This window comes from Gopherus flavomarginatus, chromosome 8 (assembly GCF_025201925.1).
Source record: "Gopherus flavomarginatus isolate rGopFla2 chromosome 8, rGopFla2.mat.asm, whole genome shotgun sequence".
NCBI classification, from domain to species: Eukaryota; Metazoa; Chordata; order Testudines; family Testudinidae; genus Gopherus; species Gopherus flavomarginatus.
In genome coordinates, this window is record NC_066624.1 from 68,933,236 (window position 1) to 68,952,727 (window position 19,492).

Genomic DNA, 19,492 nt, shown 5'->3' on the forward strand with positions numbered 1-19,492 from the left:
ACAGGATGCAGAAGGCCTGTGGCTAAGGAGACAGACTGCGAGATTAAAGGCAGGCAGTAATGAGCTCTCGGAGTGCGACAGGTGCAAAGGATTGGGGGGATTGGTTTGTTAAACATTCCCAGTTGGAACGTTGGCTTTGATGCCCCCGCTAAGGACTACTGAACAAAGGGAGAAGCTCTGAAGAAATAAAGAGCAGAATGTAATGGTCGGATGAAAATTGAACTTCCTTTCCTTAAACGAATAGGGAGTGAAGGAGAATGAATCCTGGCCCCAGAACAAGGAGATTTAATAAAGACTAAGTTGGAGCGAGCTTGTTAAAATCCATGTAGTCCTAAACACATGCTGCAATGGGAGATATTTTAGACCAGCTTCATCTTCTAGGCAGAATGTTCCCATTTGACTCCCCCATTTCCCCTCCCCCTGTTCTACTTCACTCATTTTTGAAGTAAAGGTTGTGTTTGGGAAAGGTGCCTGATTGAGAACTCTGCAGAATGGTGTCTCCTACCCACAGCACCAGGACATTGGCTGGGCAAGCTTCCCTGAATAGCCCCACCCTTCGTCCCACACTGGGGAAACCTGTAGCCTCCATTCACTCTGCAACCTTTCTGCTTGGACTGGCAACTAGGACGTGGCAGTTGCGAGGGTGGCTTTGAACCAGTGGACACCTTTCCTCTAGGAAACGGAATGAAATCACCAAATTCATTTCTAATAGGTCATCAAAACAGCTGTCAGCTGGTAATGAGTCACTACCAATCTGACCTGCCTTTGAACTTGTGAGTTTGAAATAAAAGGTTCTGTATTCCATTGCCAATCCCCTAAGCAAGCCAGCATCTTTCTTGTCTTCGTATGGGTTTATATGGAGCTGGTATTTATAGAAGTTAAATTTCTCTTCTGAATCCATTCAAACTATGATCCACAATCACACATTCACACTACTGCCTTGTCCAAGGATTCTTGGGCTTCACGGTGGTAATGGAGATTAACTTTGCTTTCAGTAAATAGCTGTTTTTTAGAGTCCCACCTTCTGCACTATTGAAGTGCTCCTGAAAATAGGATTTTCAATCCCAAGTAACACAATTACCATTACTGTTTGCAAATTATCGACTGTTGCTTATTCGTGCAGAACTCCTATTGGGGTCTTCCAGAAAAGCTTTGTGGTAGCTACTGTTGATTGTATGCTGCATATGCAGCTGTAAGAGCAGGGCCGGCACTTCCATTTAGGCAGCCTAGGCAATCGCCTAGGGCGCCAGGATTATTGGGGGCGGCATTTTGCCAGGGGGGGCGGCAGGTGGCTCCAGTTTACCTGCCGCAGGCGTGCCTGCGAAGGGTCTCCTGGTCCCGTGGCTCCAGTGGAGCTGCCGCAGGCATTTCTGCGGACGGTTCGCTGCTCTCGACTGTGGCAGCTCCACCGGAGCCGCGGACCAGGGGACCCTCCGCAGGCACAACTGCGGCAGGTCCGCCGGAGCCGCGGGACCAGCGCGAAGGGGCGGCGAAATGGCCTTGCGCCTAGGGCACTAAAAATACTAGCGCCAGTCCTGTGTAAGAGGCCTTTCTGTAACTATCATTCCTGACACTTTGGTATGCCAAAACTGGGCATGCATATCAATCCATGCAAATATAGTTGTGCATTTGTTTGAAAACTGAACCCAGGTTAATATTCTAAGAGGCTCACCACTGCTGCTACTCAACCCAGTGCTTCTCAGGAGTCTGTCCCTCAACCATGGCAAAGGCAATGGCTGAAGCACTCTAACACTAGCTGTTTATGTCAATTTACAAAGCATAGTATATATTCTACATCAGTGGTTCTCAACCAGGGGCACATGTACCCCCGGGGGTACGCCGAGGTCTTCCAAGGGCTACATCAACTCATCTAGATATTTGCCTAATTTTACAACAGGCTACATAAAAAGCACTAGCAAAGTCAGTACAAACTAAAATTTCATACAGACAATGACTTGTTAATACTGCTCTATATACTATACACTGAAATGTAAGTACAATGTTTATATTCCAATTGATTTATTTTATACCAATATGGTAAAAATGAGAAAGTCAGCAATTTTTCAGTAACAGTGTGGCTGTGACACTTTTGTATTTATATATCTGATTTTGTAAGCAAGTAGTTTTTAAGTGAAGTGAAATCTGGGGTACACAAGACAAATCAGCCTCCTGAAAGGGGTACAGTCATCTGGACATGTTGAGAGCTGCTGCTCTTCGTAAAAGCTGTACCTATTTCCCCTGCCTTGTTTATGAGACTCCTGTGTTCTCTTCTTTTGCTCCTTACCTGATATGTAGACTTCATTTTTTAGCGTAATACATGCAAACTCCACCCATTTTTTATTCTCGCTCTCCGTTTCCTGTTCTGTGATTGGTAATTTTGCCACTTCCAAACGGCTCCGCCTCAAAGGATCCAGGCAAGTTACTTCGGCGACAAATTTTTCATCTTTTGTGCAACCACCTATGATCATAAACACCTCAGACTGGAACTCATGCATCCGGGGCTTGGTTCTTTCTGAAATAATCTAGACACAAGAAATATAGAATGAATACTCAGGATGTCTCTCGTGTGGTTAAAAACAACATTATACTCTATGGTGTGAGTAGCTCACTAATTTACCTCCCATTGGTTCAGTTCTTTGGCCAAGTTTTGCCTATAGTACATTGGAAAGAATCTCCTCTCATATTATATTAACCAGCCCCAGGAGAACAGCTGTCTACCCATAGGTGCTGATTCCGAGGGTGCTCTGGAGCTGGAGCAACCATGGAAAAAAATAGTGGGTGCTCAGCACCCACCAGCCACAGCTCTTTGGCAGCCTGCCTATCAGCTGTTCAGGGACTGGCAGGATTTGCGAGGAGAGGGCAGGAAGAGGCGGAGTGAAGGTGGGACCTTAGGGGAGTGGGCAGAGTGGGGGCAGGAAGTGGTGGAGAGAAGGTGGGGCCTGGAGTGGGGGAAGGGCATCAGGGCAGTGCAGGGGTGGAGCACCCACCTGAAAAAATGAAAGTCAGTGCCTGTCTGAGGATGTTATATGGCCCCTATCACTGTGGTATTTGAGCACCTCCCAGTCTTTAATGTATCTATTCTCTCAACACTTCTGTGAGGTAGGAGTGTACTATTATCCTTAATTTACAGGTGGAGAACTGAGGCACAGAAAGACCAAATGACTTGCCCAAGGTCACACAGGAAGTATTCTCCCAAGTCCTAGGCTAGAGCTCTGATGACTCAACCACTGCTTCTCTACAAACAGTGCACAAATCTAAAATGCTGTGTTGCAAGTCGCAGAGTGAGACTGGTTCTAGCAAGCTGTTTCTGTGTCGAGGATAAAAGTGTCAAAGCGCTGTGCTGTTCCTAGGAGAATATTTACAAGGGGAGTTAGTCACGATTCTAAGTTCAGAGGTGTTACTGATAAGCTGTCTCACTGAAGTACAGGTGGCATGACATCCTTTGCTCCTAGTAGATACACCATTAGTCATATTGGAATGAATGCACTGGAAATTTCAAGGAAAGCTTTTTATAGCATACAGGAATTTACCATTTATTTGAAATTTCTGCCCTGTCAAGGAGCATTAGGTGTTTTTCTTGGACTTTTAAAACTAATTTATGGTGTGTTTCTATAAACTGGCATAAATGATCCAAATTAAAAAGCAGGATCATGCAGATGTAAAATTCCCTTCTGTGTTTGCTCAGTATAACTTACTAAACTGTCAGCAAGTCTCAGAGCTCTGCAGATGCTCATAATCCCTATTTTAACCCCTCTGCCAGCCTCACAGTCCTTCATCTCAGCCATCAGTATTGGACACACATTCTGCCCCTTCAACATCCAGGGAAATACCTGTTGTGTGATGAGTGGCACTCTCTTTGCACAACCCCACTGGCCCAACTGCACTGTCATCAACCGCTGGCTCAGACAGCCAGGCACTGGGGCTAAAGACTGAACCCTGATCTCTAGCAAGACAGTACAAGGCACAGCCACTGGATCACCTGCTGGCTGGCCTGAATTGCTAAGCACATTTGGAGACAGGGCTTGCCTGTGTTTTGTGATGCCCTATGCAGGCTCCTAGCCAGGGAGCCTATCTAGCCCCTTCCCCTCCAAAGGCAGGGTTCCACTTCTATCTATGCACCCATGACAGACCTCAGACATCCTGCTGCCCTCTCCTGGCACTCCTCAGGCTGTGGGGAAGCACAAGCACATGGTCTCTCATTCTCAGCTGTGACATTTTGACATCTGATGACCCTCTTTTGTAGGCCAGGAACTAGGACTGAAGCATAACTTTCCATGTGGGAGAGGGATCAATTAGGGAATTCCACTTCCACCTTTGCCTGTTACACCTGGGCTGAGATGGGCTGGAACAGGGTATGGGACTGTGGATTGCAGGTTAGGCACACGCATGTGTCACAGGGTCCTGTACTAATGAATAGGCTATACAGACGTCTGTTTAGGATTCTGTCTCTGAGATCAAACCTGTGTTTTTCACAGCAGGTTTTTCCTTTCCTAAAAGGTTCCCTGGTAACTAATAAAGGCAGGCACTGCACCTTCTCACACCCACACTGAAATTCTTGAATGCCTCTGTCTAGCTGGCCCTATGCATGGAACAAGGATCAGTTCAGAGCAAATTTGAATAGTGGCCCTGCACTTGAGCCTTTTTTGTACTATAAAGACAGCTAGCACTGCTTGAGCAGACGTACTGCACGCTCTGATCAGCAGGAGGGTATACAGCTCACATACGTACAGCAGCAGGTTTTTAAAAAGTTACCAGAATCATTACTTGATTCATATAGCCCCCAGCCCAAGTATACAGGCAGAGTACAGCACGCTGTGAATGGGAATCACGTTACCCAACACTAAACAAAGCCAACTTTGAGGTGGAGCACACAAGTCAGCCTACACCCATAACATCACACAACCGTTATTTAGGAGGGGATGTGAAGAATAACATACTCAAGAGGTGCTGTCTGGATGGAGGATATGAGCGAAGGCCTGGGCAGACGGTCATACACATCTCAAGAACACGGGATGCTTTAACAAACCCAGCTCATATGTTCTCCAGTCAGGCTGTCCCTCCTCTCTTATATTTTAATAGCTCCTACATTCTAAGGCCAGAGGGGACCATTATTATCATCCAGTATGACCTGCTGCATAACCCAGACCAGATAATTTCACCCAGGAATTGCTGCATCAAACCCATAACAATGTTATTGACAATTGAACCTTTGGGCTCAACAGTACAACTGCAAAGTGAGTATATTTTAGTAGGGAAAATAGACAGAGATAACTTTATGCAGGTACGGTACTGCTTACCCTAAGTGACCCACTGGAATGCTTAGCAGTATTTGATGTTATAGATGATTTTAAATAAGAAATTAATGTCCAAAGTAATACCTTTGATTTGCCTTTTTACTAGGGAACACATCAAGGAATATTGATTAACCTTAGTTTGATATTAGACAGAATTGCATGCAAGAGGTTCTCCCTCTCCTTTCGGAGATTCATGAACATTTTCTTAAATGCTTTTGTGTTAATATAAGCTGTCTGGAAACCTCTCAGATTTCACAGCTAAATCTCCAGGGTAACTGATCATGATTATCTTATTTTTCAGAAGTACTAATTTGTGAACCTATCTTGTAAATATCTTTTTTCACCTCCAAAATTCATGCTGAGTTCTGTGTCTGTCAATCTGAAATATTCCTTAATTAGAATTGGTTCAGCTCCCCCGACCCCCTGTTTACTAAGTATTTTCATTTGTTACTTACCTCATTGCCTGACAGATGGTACATTCTTGCTTCTTGAAGCAGAGGGAAGACCTCAGGACACTGTCTAATGAGTTGATCGGCTTCAACTGTCTCTACAAAATACCAAGGGTCCAGAAGGGGTAGTCGGACGTTCTCAAGAACGTAGGGTAGGAGAGGAAACCGTTCAGGCTCTTTGTATCTAACCCAGTTCATAACAGTCTCAAAAACCTGTGCCTCTTCGGTGACATAGAGGTCATCGCTCTTCAGCGTGTTGTAGAGAACATCAGCAGGGATCTCCAGAAATTCCTCACAGTGCAACACTTGAGCGAAGTTCTGGATAATGTAGCTCTGGACTTGCTGCTTCAGCTTCTCCAGAGAATGAGTGTCAGCCAGCCTCAGAATCCCAACACAGTTTTCCGGATGGAGGGCTTCAGTGAGGAAACTGGCACAAGCATCCACCATCCGCAGAAACTACAGACACAAGGAGCATGTAAGGTACTGTGCAGTTATTATATATTTGTCTTGTGGTAGCGTGGGGGGAGCCCCAGTTAAGGGCCAGGCCCCACATGTGATAGACATTGGACAAACACAAAATAAAGAGAGATTCTTGCCCTCAGGAGCTTGCAACCTGAGTATAAAACACTAGATAATATATAGTTACAGACAGACTGATGAGCACAAGGAGAGAATGAGACAACACAGTATGACAAGCAGTGATCTCAAGCAATGCACCAGTAGCCTAACCAATGTCCAGTTTTTTTGTAGGTATCATAACAAAAGACACTTTTAAGGGGGATAATCAAAGGTAGAATATATGGCCCTTAGTACCACAGAATTTGAGCACCTAATAGACATGAGCGGAGTTTATTCCCACAACACTTTTGTGATGTAAGAAAGTATTTATCCATATTGTGGATGGGGAACTGAGGCACAGAGTACATTAAGTGACTTGCCCAAGGTCACACAGGGAGTCTGTGGCTCACCCAGGAATTAAACCTGAGTCTCATGAGTGCCAGTCCAGGGCCCTATCCATTAGATCATCCTTCCTGCCCTTATCATTGTTTATTTACTTGGTGAGTATGCTTGGTGAGCAGCTAATGATTTAAATCAGGTGCAGCCAACACAGCTTGGACCTGTGAGATACAAAAATTGATGCTTTAGAGACTAGTGTTCTGAAGTGCTGAGTGCGGACAATTCCAGTAAAAGCTGGTGGGAACTGCTGGTGCTCACCGCCTCTGAAAATCCAGGCCCAAGTGAGTTTGGAGGGAAATTTGAATGGACATAAGGTGGCCAATTGACTCATAGGGAGAGGGAGAGAATTCCAGGCATTGGTAGTGGCATAGGAGAAGGACACAAATAGGGCCTCTGAGCCATGGGGTGGGGGGAAGAGATGGAACCCCTGTGAGAGTAACACATCCTGTGCTGATCCAGTTCTGTCACTTTTGTGGTGGTTTGGTGATGAGGCCATCAAATTAAACATCTCTTGGGACTACAGCCAGGATCTGGGTGGAGGAAGCCATACAGTCTTTGAACTTTATTTGACAGTGTTTCACGAGGCATTAAACAAGTCTGCAGTGGGACAGATTCTGATCTCAGTTACGCCCATGGAGTACATAAAAACATAAGAACGGCCATACTGGGTCAGACCAAAGGTCCATCTAGCCCAGTATCCTGTCTTTTGACAGTGGCTAATGCCAGGTGCCCCAGAAGAACGAACAGAAAAGGTAATCATCAAGTGATCCATGTCCTGTCACCCATTCCCAGCTTCTGGCAAACAGAGGCAAGGGACACCATCCCTGCCCATCCTGGCTAATACCCATTGATGGACCTATCCTCCATGAATGTATCTAGTTCTTTTTTGAAGCCCTATTATAGTCTTGGCCTTTACAATATCCTCTGGCAAAGAGTTTGATAGGTTGACTGTGCGTTGTGTGAAGAAATACTTCCTTTTATTTGCTTTAAACCTGCTGCCTATTAATTTCATTTGGTGACCCCTAGTTCTTCTGTTATGAGGAGTAAATAACACTTCCTTATTTACCATCATCTGACCCTTTATTCAGAAACTGCTGTTTGTTTTACAGCAGTTCTTTCATATGGACTTTGTCTCCTACCTGGCTTCAGCTCTGTCTTAAACATGCAAGAATCGTTGTAATTTAAAGAGACACTGTCAAATTGAAGAGTTTTAAATTGATTAATTAAAAATAAATTCCAGTTTCCGAGAGAGCGCCTTTAAATAATATGCCCTGATTTTTTTTTTAATTTTAAAAAATGTGTCGGGGTTTCTCTGCTTCCTTGCTGATGTTCTGAAGGGTCTTTTCAGGGAGGAAAAAATAGATGGGGCCAAAGAGAACACTAGCAGATGTTCCTCAGGCCCCCACCTTCCCCAGCACCTTGTGCCTCCCTGATCAACAGCAGCACCACCATCACTGAGGACATGTCTATACCTAAAACACTACAGCGGCACAACTGCAGCATTTCAGTGTAGACACCACAGTGACGGGAGGGGTTCTCCCATTGCTGTAGTGAATCTACCTCCCTGAGAGGTGGTAACTAGGTCGACAGAAGAATTCGTCCGTCAACCTAGCGCTGTCTACACCGGGGGTTAGTCTGCATCTCTCAGGGGTGTGGATTTTTCAGTGTACATTTTCAGGGTAGACCAGCTCTGAGTTCCTTCTAGGATCTTCACAGTCTTAGGGTGTGGAAACATTTGTCTTGTGCTGCCCCACCCCCAAATTCCTGTTGCTTCCTTTGCAGGAGGCTTGGGAAAGAAGAGCATGTCTCCTCAGCGCCGCCCCCCCAAAAAATTGTAATTACATCCTGGCCCCATCCAGGAATAAAGAGGGCTCCCTGCTCCACCCTGTCTCCATTGCTGTCCAGCCACAAGCAGAGGTCTGGGCAGTAAAGAAGGGGGTTCTCCCAGTCACCTCCTTCCCTGACTGCTGTTGCTCCTCACAGGGGTCCCAAGAAAAGGAGTCACCTTCCTGATCCTAAGCTCAGAAATGGTAGCAGCTCTGCTGCTTTGTTACTGGTAAAACCTCCACTTGGGCTGTGTTTCCACTAGACTTCTGTGAGAAATTCCCCACCATTGCTACCACCAATTCCTCTCTGCCAGTTGGAGAGCTAGTGCAGTCAAGTCTCCCAGGGCTGCAGGCATTTCAATGATGTGGGGGTGAAAATGCAGGTGGCCACCAACACCCTGCCTACATTAGTACTCCCACCATTGCTGCATTTGCCGGGAAATGTTTGTCCAATACTCCTAGTCGCGGGGAGGTCTTGCTAGGTCCATGGAAGAGCAAGCTTGTGAGCTCCTCCAGCACTGTGCAAGGGAGCTCCCTTCTCAGCCCAGAGTGAGCATGATGTTATCTTGCTGGTGGATTAGGCAGGAAGCAAGACTAAACATCAGCAAAACAGTGACCTTGACTTACAAAATGGGCTGTCAAATGCACAAATGGCTGTCAGATGCCCTGAGGAAAACACTAACCTCTAAGTGTTGTCATTGCAACAGATTTAAAAAACATCAGACAGAAATACAAGGTTCTTGTTGACATTGTCCCTTTAAATCAAAAGAATGATTCCAGAAATAAAGCATCAGAACTGCTATGATGGATGCATTTTGACATTTGCTAATTACCATTACATTACGGCCCCAGTCCTGTAATCCCCATATCCACTGACTATGATGTGAGCAAGATTAGTCTCCAGGTGATTCGCTCAACAAACGGACAACCCTTTCTGAGCACAAGTGATTGCAAGTAACCCCTCATGCTTTTCTTTTTCTTGCCTCGCTGATTTAAAAGGGAAGTAGCACCCTGATATTTAACATCATTCTAGTAAAGAATGAAGTGCAGAAAAGACAAATACAAGGAGATGTTATGAATAATTAAAAGTAGTGTCCTCATTTTTTTTTCTATTTAATGACAGCAACTGGCCATTTTAACTTTATTGTTCTCCATTGTAGGGAGTGTTGTATAACTGTAATTGAAGGAGAAAGAGAAGTGAAACACAGTAAACCCACAATTAAATGCAATCATATTTAGATTTGTTTAAGTAATCAGGGTAGAATTTCTGGGCAGACCTGTATCCTGTTGACATATGTAGACTGTTTACTAAAGTTGAAAAATGACAAGGCATTGGTCAGATATCTGGTTCCTGTTTTGCATTTACATGTGGTCAAGAGATTAGAGAAACGCAACTGACTAATGAACAGGGCTACATTAAAAATCAAAATACTGTGGTTGTTGCTACAGCTTGTGTTCTATAAATGTCAGCAGTCTGCTGTGCCGCCACTCTGGAGCTCTGTAGTTTCAATGTTACCTTGTCTGTCCCAGTGCCATTGAATTTCTCCATTGGGCTATCACTGTCTATTAATACTAATACATTCCGCTTATAGTAGTGCTTTCCTCCAAAGATCTCAAAGCACTTCGCAAATACTGATTAATCCTCACAGCCTCCCCTGCTTTCTGCCTCCCATAAGGCAGATAAGTATTATCCCAATTTTATAGATGGGAGAAAATGAGGTACAAAGAGGATGAGTGACTTGCCCAAGATTACTCATCAAGTCACCCATACAGCTGGGAAAGAACCTAGAACTCCTGGCTCCCCAGCCTGTGGGCTAACCACTGAACTATGCTCAATCTATTTATACATAGTCTATTAAGTGTAACGTACATATGCACACAAGTTCACAGAAGTGATGTCAATAGGATGGTCTATATTTTGGTCCTAAAAGGCTCATGAGTGGGTAGAGAGCACTGTTAAGTATACTATGTGGTTGCATCCATTAACGGAAGGTTGCAGAAGTGTGTGGTGCATATGGGGAAAGCAAATCACACACAAGGAATGGAGAAAACTATAGATCTTTAACAGGTCAAAATTATTTGAACCAGGATTGCCCCCTCCCCATTGCTGCAAACCCTGCCATCTGGATTTTGCACCTTCACTTAAGCCTTAATTTAAAAAAAAATCTCACAAAACATTGATTTCCACCTTCTTGGGAACACTGTAGTTCCTCAAGGTTGAGTGGACACCTAGGATAGTGAGGATGAGGACTACCCTCAGCCACCTCTGCCTTCGGCAATAAGGTTGTTTTCTTTGCTTCTGCATAGCAGCAGCTTCTCTGGCAGATCCCTGACCACCTCTTAGCTGTTCTGTTGGGAGCAGAAAGGACATCTGCTCTCAGCCCTTCTAACAGAGAGGTGTGATGCATGCTGGGTACAGTGAGGAGTGGGAAGAGGCTGGCAGGGGCCCTAAGATCGGTGCTCAATGAGATTGGGTGACAAGGAGCTCTCTATCACATCACAGAGGGGCAGCTGATTCTCTGACAGCAACATGCAGATAAAACCACCAGCTGCTCATAGTCCTATACGTTGCGATGAGATAAGGGGTAGGGCCTGAGATAGACTTGGAGGGCGAAGAGGTTGTTGAGGTGCTTGGACAACACCAAAAGAGAGACAAAAAAGTGGAATGTTGTGCAACACATTGTGTTAACTCTCATAAAGAACTGGAGTATTCTCCAGTAACGGTCCAGAACCCATCAGTGTGCAGTAGTGCTGCAGCAGGTTTGCAGGATGTAGTAAAATTTCTTATAAAGGCCAGTGCCAGGACCGATACTATCAGTTAAACATTCTAGTTCGGAACTGAAGGTACTACAGTGTTATCAGTTCTCAGGATTTTACCATGAGTCTCAGGATATTTGGTGTTTTACTTAAAGCCCCAGCGGATGTAGTCAGGTGACTACATCCAAACCTCGATTTTCAACTTCCATTAAAAAAAAAGTGTCTTGCCCTCGAGGTTTCAGAGTAAAGCCTGAAAACTGATCCTGACAGATCAAAAAATAGACGAAGAAGAAAAATAGCCCAGCATTTTTTAAAAAAAAATGTTCTGAGTTTGTAATGCTGGGGGTTTGCAATACTGGAATGCTGAAAACATTCAGGGGCCATTCCACTCAAGCCATGGGGTTGGAGGAAAGAGAGAGAGGGACGAGAAGTAAAATTGCCTTTTATTAAAATTAAATTAGTTTTTGCTGTGTGGGGATACTTTCCTAACAAGCATACCTCTCCAGAGTACTGTAAATATCAGCTCCTGTTATTCTAAAGTAATTGGTTAATCTCAGTGCACAGAGCTTTATATTTGTGAGATTCTGTCCTTAAAATCTGTGAAGGGACCATTATGATCATCTAGACTGACCTGCGAATAATGGAGCGCATTTATAGATCCATCTGCATTATGATTAGAATGTAATCCCACTAAGGGTATAATACCATGAGCTGTCAGGCAGCACATGTTTGAAGCTCTTTGGGGCAGGGTCTGTCTTTTTGTTCTGTATTCGTACAGCACCCAGCACAATGGGGTCCTGGTCCATAGCTGGGGCTCCGAGATGCAACCATGATACAAACAAATATGAAGCTGAAGATCTCTAATGGGTATGACAAATTAAAGAAGCATGTAGCACTTTGATCATGTATGCGGAATTGTATCTTCCTGGCAACAATGACTGAAACAATGTGTTTCCATTAGTCCATGTGCTGAAGGTGCTTTTTCACTAACCTGAAAAAGGCTGGCGGCTTCTAAGACTTTCTGCACGTTTTGCTTTGTGATCAGCACTTGGCTTGTATAAGTGTAGTCCAACAGCATCTGCATGGTTTTTGCATCAACTCCTTGAATTATGATTTTTTGTTCATACTTCTCTTTTAAATCATTGCAGAACATGGCCCTGAAACAAGAGCTGTACATTGGTTACCCAAGAAGGACTAAGCATTCTGAAAAAATATAGCTACCAGGTTTGAACCTGCCAGCATCAATATGCTCTATCAGTGCAGGACCCTTCTGATTGCTTTGTATTTACAAAATATTGTAGCAAAACTACAAAGAAAATTCTTTGTCAATTACTTCCATACCATTGCAGTGCTAGATTTTAAAATATATATTTGCATGGTTATTATACAATGGAGCCCAGTTCAGAGAATATCTGATGATAAAAGCATAGAGCTGTTAAAGGGTCACACTGTCTATTCTGTAAAATGTAAAACATAGTCTGCGGAAATAGACTGAAGCTTTTTTAAATAGACACTTGATTCAGGAGTAAACTTCTTAAAATAATGGCCTGCAGTGCATCAGAGGGTGAAATGAAATAGACAGAATAGATCTGTTAAATCATAATGGTAATAATGATGATAATACTTTATCTACGTTTACCAAAACACTTCACAAACATCAAGGGCTAAATTGTGCCTGGTCCAGGAGGAGAGGACACAAGGAACTTCATCATCTTCCATCCCTGGGAGAGGGACAGGCACCAAATTAAAGGGCTGGGAGATGGAGGTGGGCTCATGGAACTAAGGAGACAGGTTTATCATTGGGCCAGTGAACTGGCCTCTGCACTAGAGGTGAGGACTCAGTGGACAGCAGGTGTCAGGTGGGAGCCCCATTGATAGCTGCTATAATCATCCTCACTCTCCAGCGCTAAACCCCAGTCTCACTCACAACCTTTACCTCACTGTAACTTCCCATCATATGGTTCCAAACACACATACTGTTACCCCTCAGGAGGCAAATTCCAATCATGGAGTTTGTTGTGGAGTTGAAAAGTCTGTGTGTCGGGATATAAGGGTATGTAGGTGGTAATGAATCTGAATTGTGGTTGGCTTGGCTGTTGTTATTGCCTTAAATGGCAGTTTCCTTAGGTCACTGATGTTGTGTTTGAAGGGAAAGACACTAGCACAATCTTAATCCTAACAGAGTATTTTGTGAGGGATATAAACCACAGAATTCCCTAAGAGCCATCTAGATGCACTTTGCTTCCTCATCGCTGTTTGATGATCATGCACATTTATCTTTCTTTAATTTTTTAATCCATCTTTTATTTTTGATCCTCTCTTCCAGCAGTTTTCTTCTGTAAGATGAATTTTCTACTGGTGAATAGTTTTTCACTCCCATGTAATTCTGGTTTATGGACTTTAAATACCTGCTGATTTATCCTGATCTTGGTCACTGAGTTCAGATATAACTCAGAGGCCATGTGCCAGATTCCAAAGAAGATGCAATCACAACAGTAAGATTAAAAGTACCTGACCCTGCTTTTGACTAGAGCCAGAGGAAAACATGTGTGAGTCTCAAATGTAATTCTATCTGCTGTTAACCCTGAATGCCAAATCTTTCTAGATTAGTGAGGACTACATATGATGCAATGTTAGGAGGACAGTGAGTCATGAGAAGTGAATAATTGTCTTGAAGGCCAAAGTCTTCATGGCCTGAAAAGGTGTGTGTTTCTGGGGGCATAATGAACATAGATTAGCTGTCGCTCTGGAAAACCCTAGTGGACACAAGGCACTGTAGTTTTTACCTCAAAATACCTAGGTGAAGTGAGCCACAGGTAGGGTCTATGCTGTTGACCTCTCCTAACTACACTGCAGTAAAAGCGACTTGCACCTTGTCTCCACTGGGATTTTACAGCAAGGTAGCCAACCCACGTTAGTTATCCTGCTGTGTATGGTAGGGAAGACACAGACTTTGAGCAGAAGGCTTGGGCAGATATGATATTTTAAGGAATGGCCACATTCTCATTTTCACTGCACTGACATCACAGCTATTTAGCATTTTTCTGTTCACTGATTTCTACTATGCCAATCTTTCTCCCATTAAAGTCAATGGCAAAACAGCCATTAACGTCAATAGGAGCAGGAATTAGGCCCTCATTACATCTATATTTTTCACTCTGTCTTGCCACAGTGGGTGCTGCACTCTGATGAGACTAAATCTGGGGTGTTGCAGGCAGGCAGGCATTTGAGAACAAAAGCGGCCAGCATACACAACAGAGAGAGGAGTTCTGAACAAAAAGGTAAAGAATTAAAGGGCACATACTGCAAGTGTGGGTGGTGGAAATGCTTCTCATGTGAGTAAGAAACTGTCTGTTGTCCTAAGATGCAGCTGTTCTGTGCCCTCACTCTTTTATCTCAAAGATCTGTGACTGCGGTCTTGTGGTAAGTGGGCACTGACAGTCAGGGGAGGCTCAGCTTTGATCTCATGTACATCATCATTGTGAAACTGGAGTAACTCAGTGAAGTTACAGGGGCTTTCCACTCTCATAGGTGAGTTCAGGACCTTACTTTTGCATTCTTGCCCCAGCTGTGACACTGACTCACTGATCTTAGACAAGTTGCTGAACCTTTCTGTACCTGTCCTCTAATCTTTAAAATGGGGGTGGTAATACTTCCCTCATCTGCCTCATGAGGGAGGTGGGGGCAGGAGACTTGTTCACTTGTGTAATGTGTGCTGAGACCCTGAGCTGAAAGACACTGGGCAACACCACATCACTCCTCCCTGAAAGTTATGGGGAGAGTGGGGGAGGAAGGGATGTAACAAAAAGGAGTGCTGGCCTTTTCTACAGCACCCCTACTCTGGCCAGTCTCTTCCCACTTGCCTAACAGATGGGGAGATATATCCCCAGGCAACGCTGGGGATTGGATCCCCCCCAACACTTGCAGGGTCCATTGTACCCCAGGGCAGTAACTTCCACTGGGCTTGGGTAGGGATGAGGAGAAGTAGTTCAGGATCTGTAGATAATTTGAGCTTCCTGTCTGCTTTGGAGGTTCCAGCTGCGGAGCTCCTGCTCCTCACCCCCTTCCATTCCATTGTCTTCAGGCTCTTCGGGATGGGTCAGGCTGGTGCAGAACTCCCCTTTGTGGGATTGAAGGGCTAACTATACCTCAGAATTTGCCTAATAATTACATGGGGGGATGATTGTAGGTATTTATACATGTGTGCGCATGCATAGATATTGCAGATGTACACACGCAGGAGAAGCAGCGCTTTCATTGGTTGAGCACATGGTTTAAAGTCTGAATGCCCTGATTCTAATCCCCACCATGGCCCTGATTTTCTGTGTCCTTGGCCAAGTTACTTGTCTTGGCCAAGTTTTCAGAAGTGGCCACTAAGGAGGGATGCTTCTCTTTTCTGGTGCCCAACCCAGTGAGCCAACAGAGGCCTGACTTTCAGAAGTGCTGAGCCCTGCTCAGAAATAAATGGAGCCGTAGGATTAGGGATATTCCGTGACAGCAACAGTCAGGCGTGCAGCAACTCACTTGCATGCCTGAGGCTGTCCAAAATGGCATCCTCCATGTGGCGTGACCTCACATGAATACGGTGCATGCTAAGTCATGTGATGCAGAGGATGCCATTTTGTTCTACAAAATGGTGTCCTCTATGGGGGCCAGACAGAAGCATCCTGCAGACCACCCGTGAGACAATGCACTCCTGGTTGGGAATGCAGGGCATACTTGGCAGACACAGATGGTACGCCACTGCTTCGGACTCAGATTTTTAAAAATAGGTGTCTAAAGTAAGGCTTCCAAGTCCAAATTTAGATATCCAGGAAATGGGAGCTGCAATGTGCCTAGCAATTTTGAATATCAAGCCACTTAGGTGCCTAAATTTGGACTTGCAAGTGTAAGATTAAGCATGCATGTTTGAAAACCTTGGCAAATTTTGGGATCCCCCAACTACATGGTGCTTCAGAAAATGTTGACCTTAACCTCTGTGGACCTGTTTCTTCACTGCCATGTGCAAATCAGGTGTAAAATGCTGCTCTGCTGATTTGGTGCCCTCTTTGCATCATTAACTTTGCTTAGCAGAAGTGAAGAATTAAGGCATGTTTCAGGATACAGGACTCCATCAGAAGCATTATGTTATGTATGCTCTTCAATAATAACTGAGGAAGGACTAAAAGTTGATACATCTGCCTGGCCTCTGCTCAACCCCTGTTTAAAGTGTGAATTTACTATTAATTATTTATATTATGTTAGCACTCAAAATGTGCTAGGCCCTGTACAGACCTAAAGACCCCAATTCAGTATGACAAATCAGTGAAATCCCAGCACAGGAATAATTCTTGAATCTATTTGCTCCCTACATACGTGCAGCATCCAATGAACCCTTGTGAGATACATCAACAAAGGCCTCATAGGCTTTTAGTTTCTTGGGGTATTTGTCATTGCTGTTAACATGACAGCACCCAGCCAGTATCCACCCTCTTTTTATTGAGTCATCTTTGTGACATGTCCCAAAGGGCTGAGGGGGCATCACAGGCCCAAGGGGCATTTCATCCTCCCAAAGTCCTCTGCCAACAGCAGGTGACTGGCTGACAGCAATCAGCTGTGTGCTATGCTGACAGCCACTCGTGTTGCATTGTGGCTCACTCTGGCTGGAGGGACCTGTAATCCCCTGATAACACATAATACTTCTTTAACAGTTAACCATTTCTTCAGTTACATTATTTTAATTCATATTTTAATTGTTTGTTTCTTTTCCCTTTTCCATATGGCACTACTTTGAGAAACACTGGGGCACTGCTTTTAGCTGCATGAGTTTCACATGTAAATATTATTTTGTATTATCTTTAGAATCAGATGCCTAAAATAGCACTTCTCTTGTGATCTCTGTGAGTAAAATTTACTAAGCCTCCATGAAACTGACACTTCCTACTCATATCACAAATGATCGCAGATTTGTTTCCCTCCAGTTTCCATTGCAGTCAGTCAAGAGGACATCTCAATAGTTAAAAAAAAAGAAAAAGTTCCCAGCCATGCAAATGTAAAGATCTAAATGATGATGGAAAATGTGTGATAACCAATACTGTGTTTCTCCACAAGTCTCAATTTTGTTCCTTCCAGTGAGTAGCATAAAGTGGGCAGTTCTCTGTGCTTTTAAAAGAACTGAAGGTGGAGTCTTTGGGTCTTTTAAAAATTCTTCCACACAGGGGGTTCCCATCTCTCAACTGATTTTACAGTAATCCTAGGAAAGACAGGAAATAGGACACACATCTTCTTTCCTTCTCAACGGGTTTATAGAATGTGTGCTCCACCTCATAGTAGTAGTGGGGGGAAAAAAAGACAACTTCCAGAAATGAAGTCACACTAAAATAAAACTATCCCATGATTGCAATGAATCTTCCTGTTTGCCTAATACACAGATGCATTCAATGAGGGGTAAGCAACAACAATGCTCAGAATATTTGGCTAAGATTTTATTCTTCCATTGCTTCACCCGCCAACTGTTTTCCTTCCGTTTGTCTGTCTCAAGTAGACGTGACAAATGTTGATACATAAAAATCCAGTGTTTGACACTGTTGCTTTCCTCATTTAAACTATCAAAGGAGGTAAAGGAGTTAGGGGTCCAAAACCCAGTGAAAGTCAGTAGGAGCTAGGCACCCAACGTTAGGCTCATTAGAAATTCCCAGACTAAATGTACTGAGTGAAAAAGGCTTTTCTTTTTAAAACTGCCTTACCTGAAATAATTGCTTGCTGCAGCAAGGACCACACGATGGCAAGAGAATTCCATGCTGTCCACACACAGGATGACGTCCGTGAGAGAGTTTTCCAGCCTGAGGTTCTCCAGGCCATTCTGAAGCACCATAGAGAGCCCAGTGTCATCAAACTTAACCTTGTCACCGCTTGAGACTTCCACAAGTTCCCCCATCTTCCTGGAGCACTCATTGTCCAAAGAGACCAGAGGTTCTTCAGAACTTTTCTCTACCATGTCCTCCATGTTTAAACCAGCACCGTGTCATTCCGTTGGGGCTTCTCTCTAAAAGAGTTCCTAAGCTTCAGATGAGTTACACTGCCGAAGTTAAGCGGATTTCCTGTCCAGGGCTCTCCGTTTATCTACAGCTGTCACACACACATAACAGGAAGCCTTGTACTTTCTCATCCTGTTAACACAAACAAAGGCTGGGGGGGTGTCTGTGAATTTCAGGCAGTATCAACATACTTAGAAAAGACTTAAGATGCTTCTGAATGTGAGAAGATTACAGGTGATTGGGAAGACCTCTCTCCCGTCCTGAAATTGGCCCTTTATTATTATTATCCAGATCTACTTATCCAAAATGAAAGGTGCAATTTATGGATACCAGGTCCCATCCACTGGCAGTGAGTGCTGCCAGTGTGAAACTTCTGTTGTCAGACATAAATTCTCACTTTTACAATTATACAGTTTATCATTTTAAATACTAATACCTGAGCTGCCATCTATAATGTGTTTACTTTATACTCACATATTCAAAAATATCAACTGATGGGTACTGCTGCCCCTTGTTAGGTAATAGATGCTGTACATCAGCAATATTTCATTTTTAGTTTCTATGTGAAGAAGTATTTGAATAAACAAGAGATATATGGGGCTAGATCCTCAGTCGGTGTAAATTGGCATAGCTCTCTCAAAGTCAATGGACAGTGTCAAATAGCCCATACATTGGCATAGGTCTCTCAAAGTCAAAGGACAGTGTCAAATAGCCCATATCTGATTATCTTTAAGGTAAATTGTGTCTTATCTCTTTTTTCCCCTTCAGCTATCTCTGGGGGCTGAAGGGGAGAACTGTAGTTGCAGGGGTAAGGAACTCTCTGAGAGAGAGCTATGGTAGATTATCTTAAATGGTTGCACTCAGGATGGATTTTTAAACTATATCTAGAGTGTCTAAAGCAGTGGTCCCCACACTTTGCAGGGTCGCACCCCCTCTTACCCTTGTCCACGCACCCACCCTCCCCGAACCAGGACTGGAAGTGGGGCTGCTTCTTCGGGGGGGAGGGGCATGGACAGGGGTTAGGGGGCTGAGGTTGGGGCCTCAGCTGGGAGTGGGTCTGAGCCTGGGAACAGAGCCGCGGCCCAGGCTGAGGCCAGGGCTAGGTGCGGGGCCGGGTGCAGGGCCATGGCCTGACCAGTCGGGGGCCGTGGCTGGGGGTGGGCCGGGCACACGGTTGGGAGCCAGGGCCGCAG

General features: G+C 44.3%; 1 protein-coding gene across 3 annotated transcripts in view; it reads right to left on the reverse strand.

The window, feature by feature from the left end:
• Positions 1 to 18,330, reverse strand: part of KLHL6 (kelch like family member 6) — a 29,439-nt gene extending 11,109 nt beyond the window's left edge. For 2 of the 3 annotated variants that reach the window (XM_050964042.1, XM_050964044.1), the window contains exons 1-4: positions 18,009 to 18,330; positions 12,275 to 12,452; positions 5,750 to 6,199; positions 2,285 to 2,522 (exon numbers count right to left, since the gene is read on the reverse strand). In XM_050964042.1, the coding sequence (XP_050819999.1) occupies positions 2,285 to 2,522; positions 5,750 to 6,199; positions 12,275 to 12,452; positions 18,009 to 18,268 (1,126 nt within the window). In that variant the 5' untranslated portion in view covers positions 18,269 to 18,330. The remainder of the gene's footprint in view (positions 1 to 2,284; positions 2,523 to 5,749; positions 6,200 to 12,274; positions 12,453 to 18,008) is intronic. The other variant, XM_050964043.1, reaches the window with a different exon arrangement.
• Between the last annotated feature and the right edge of the window lie 1,162 nt (positions 18,331 to 19,492).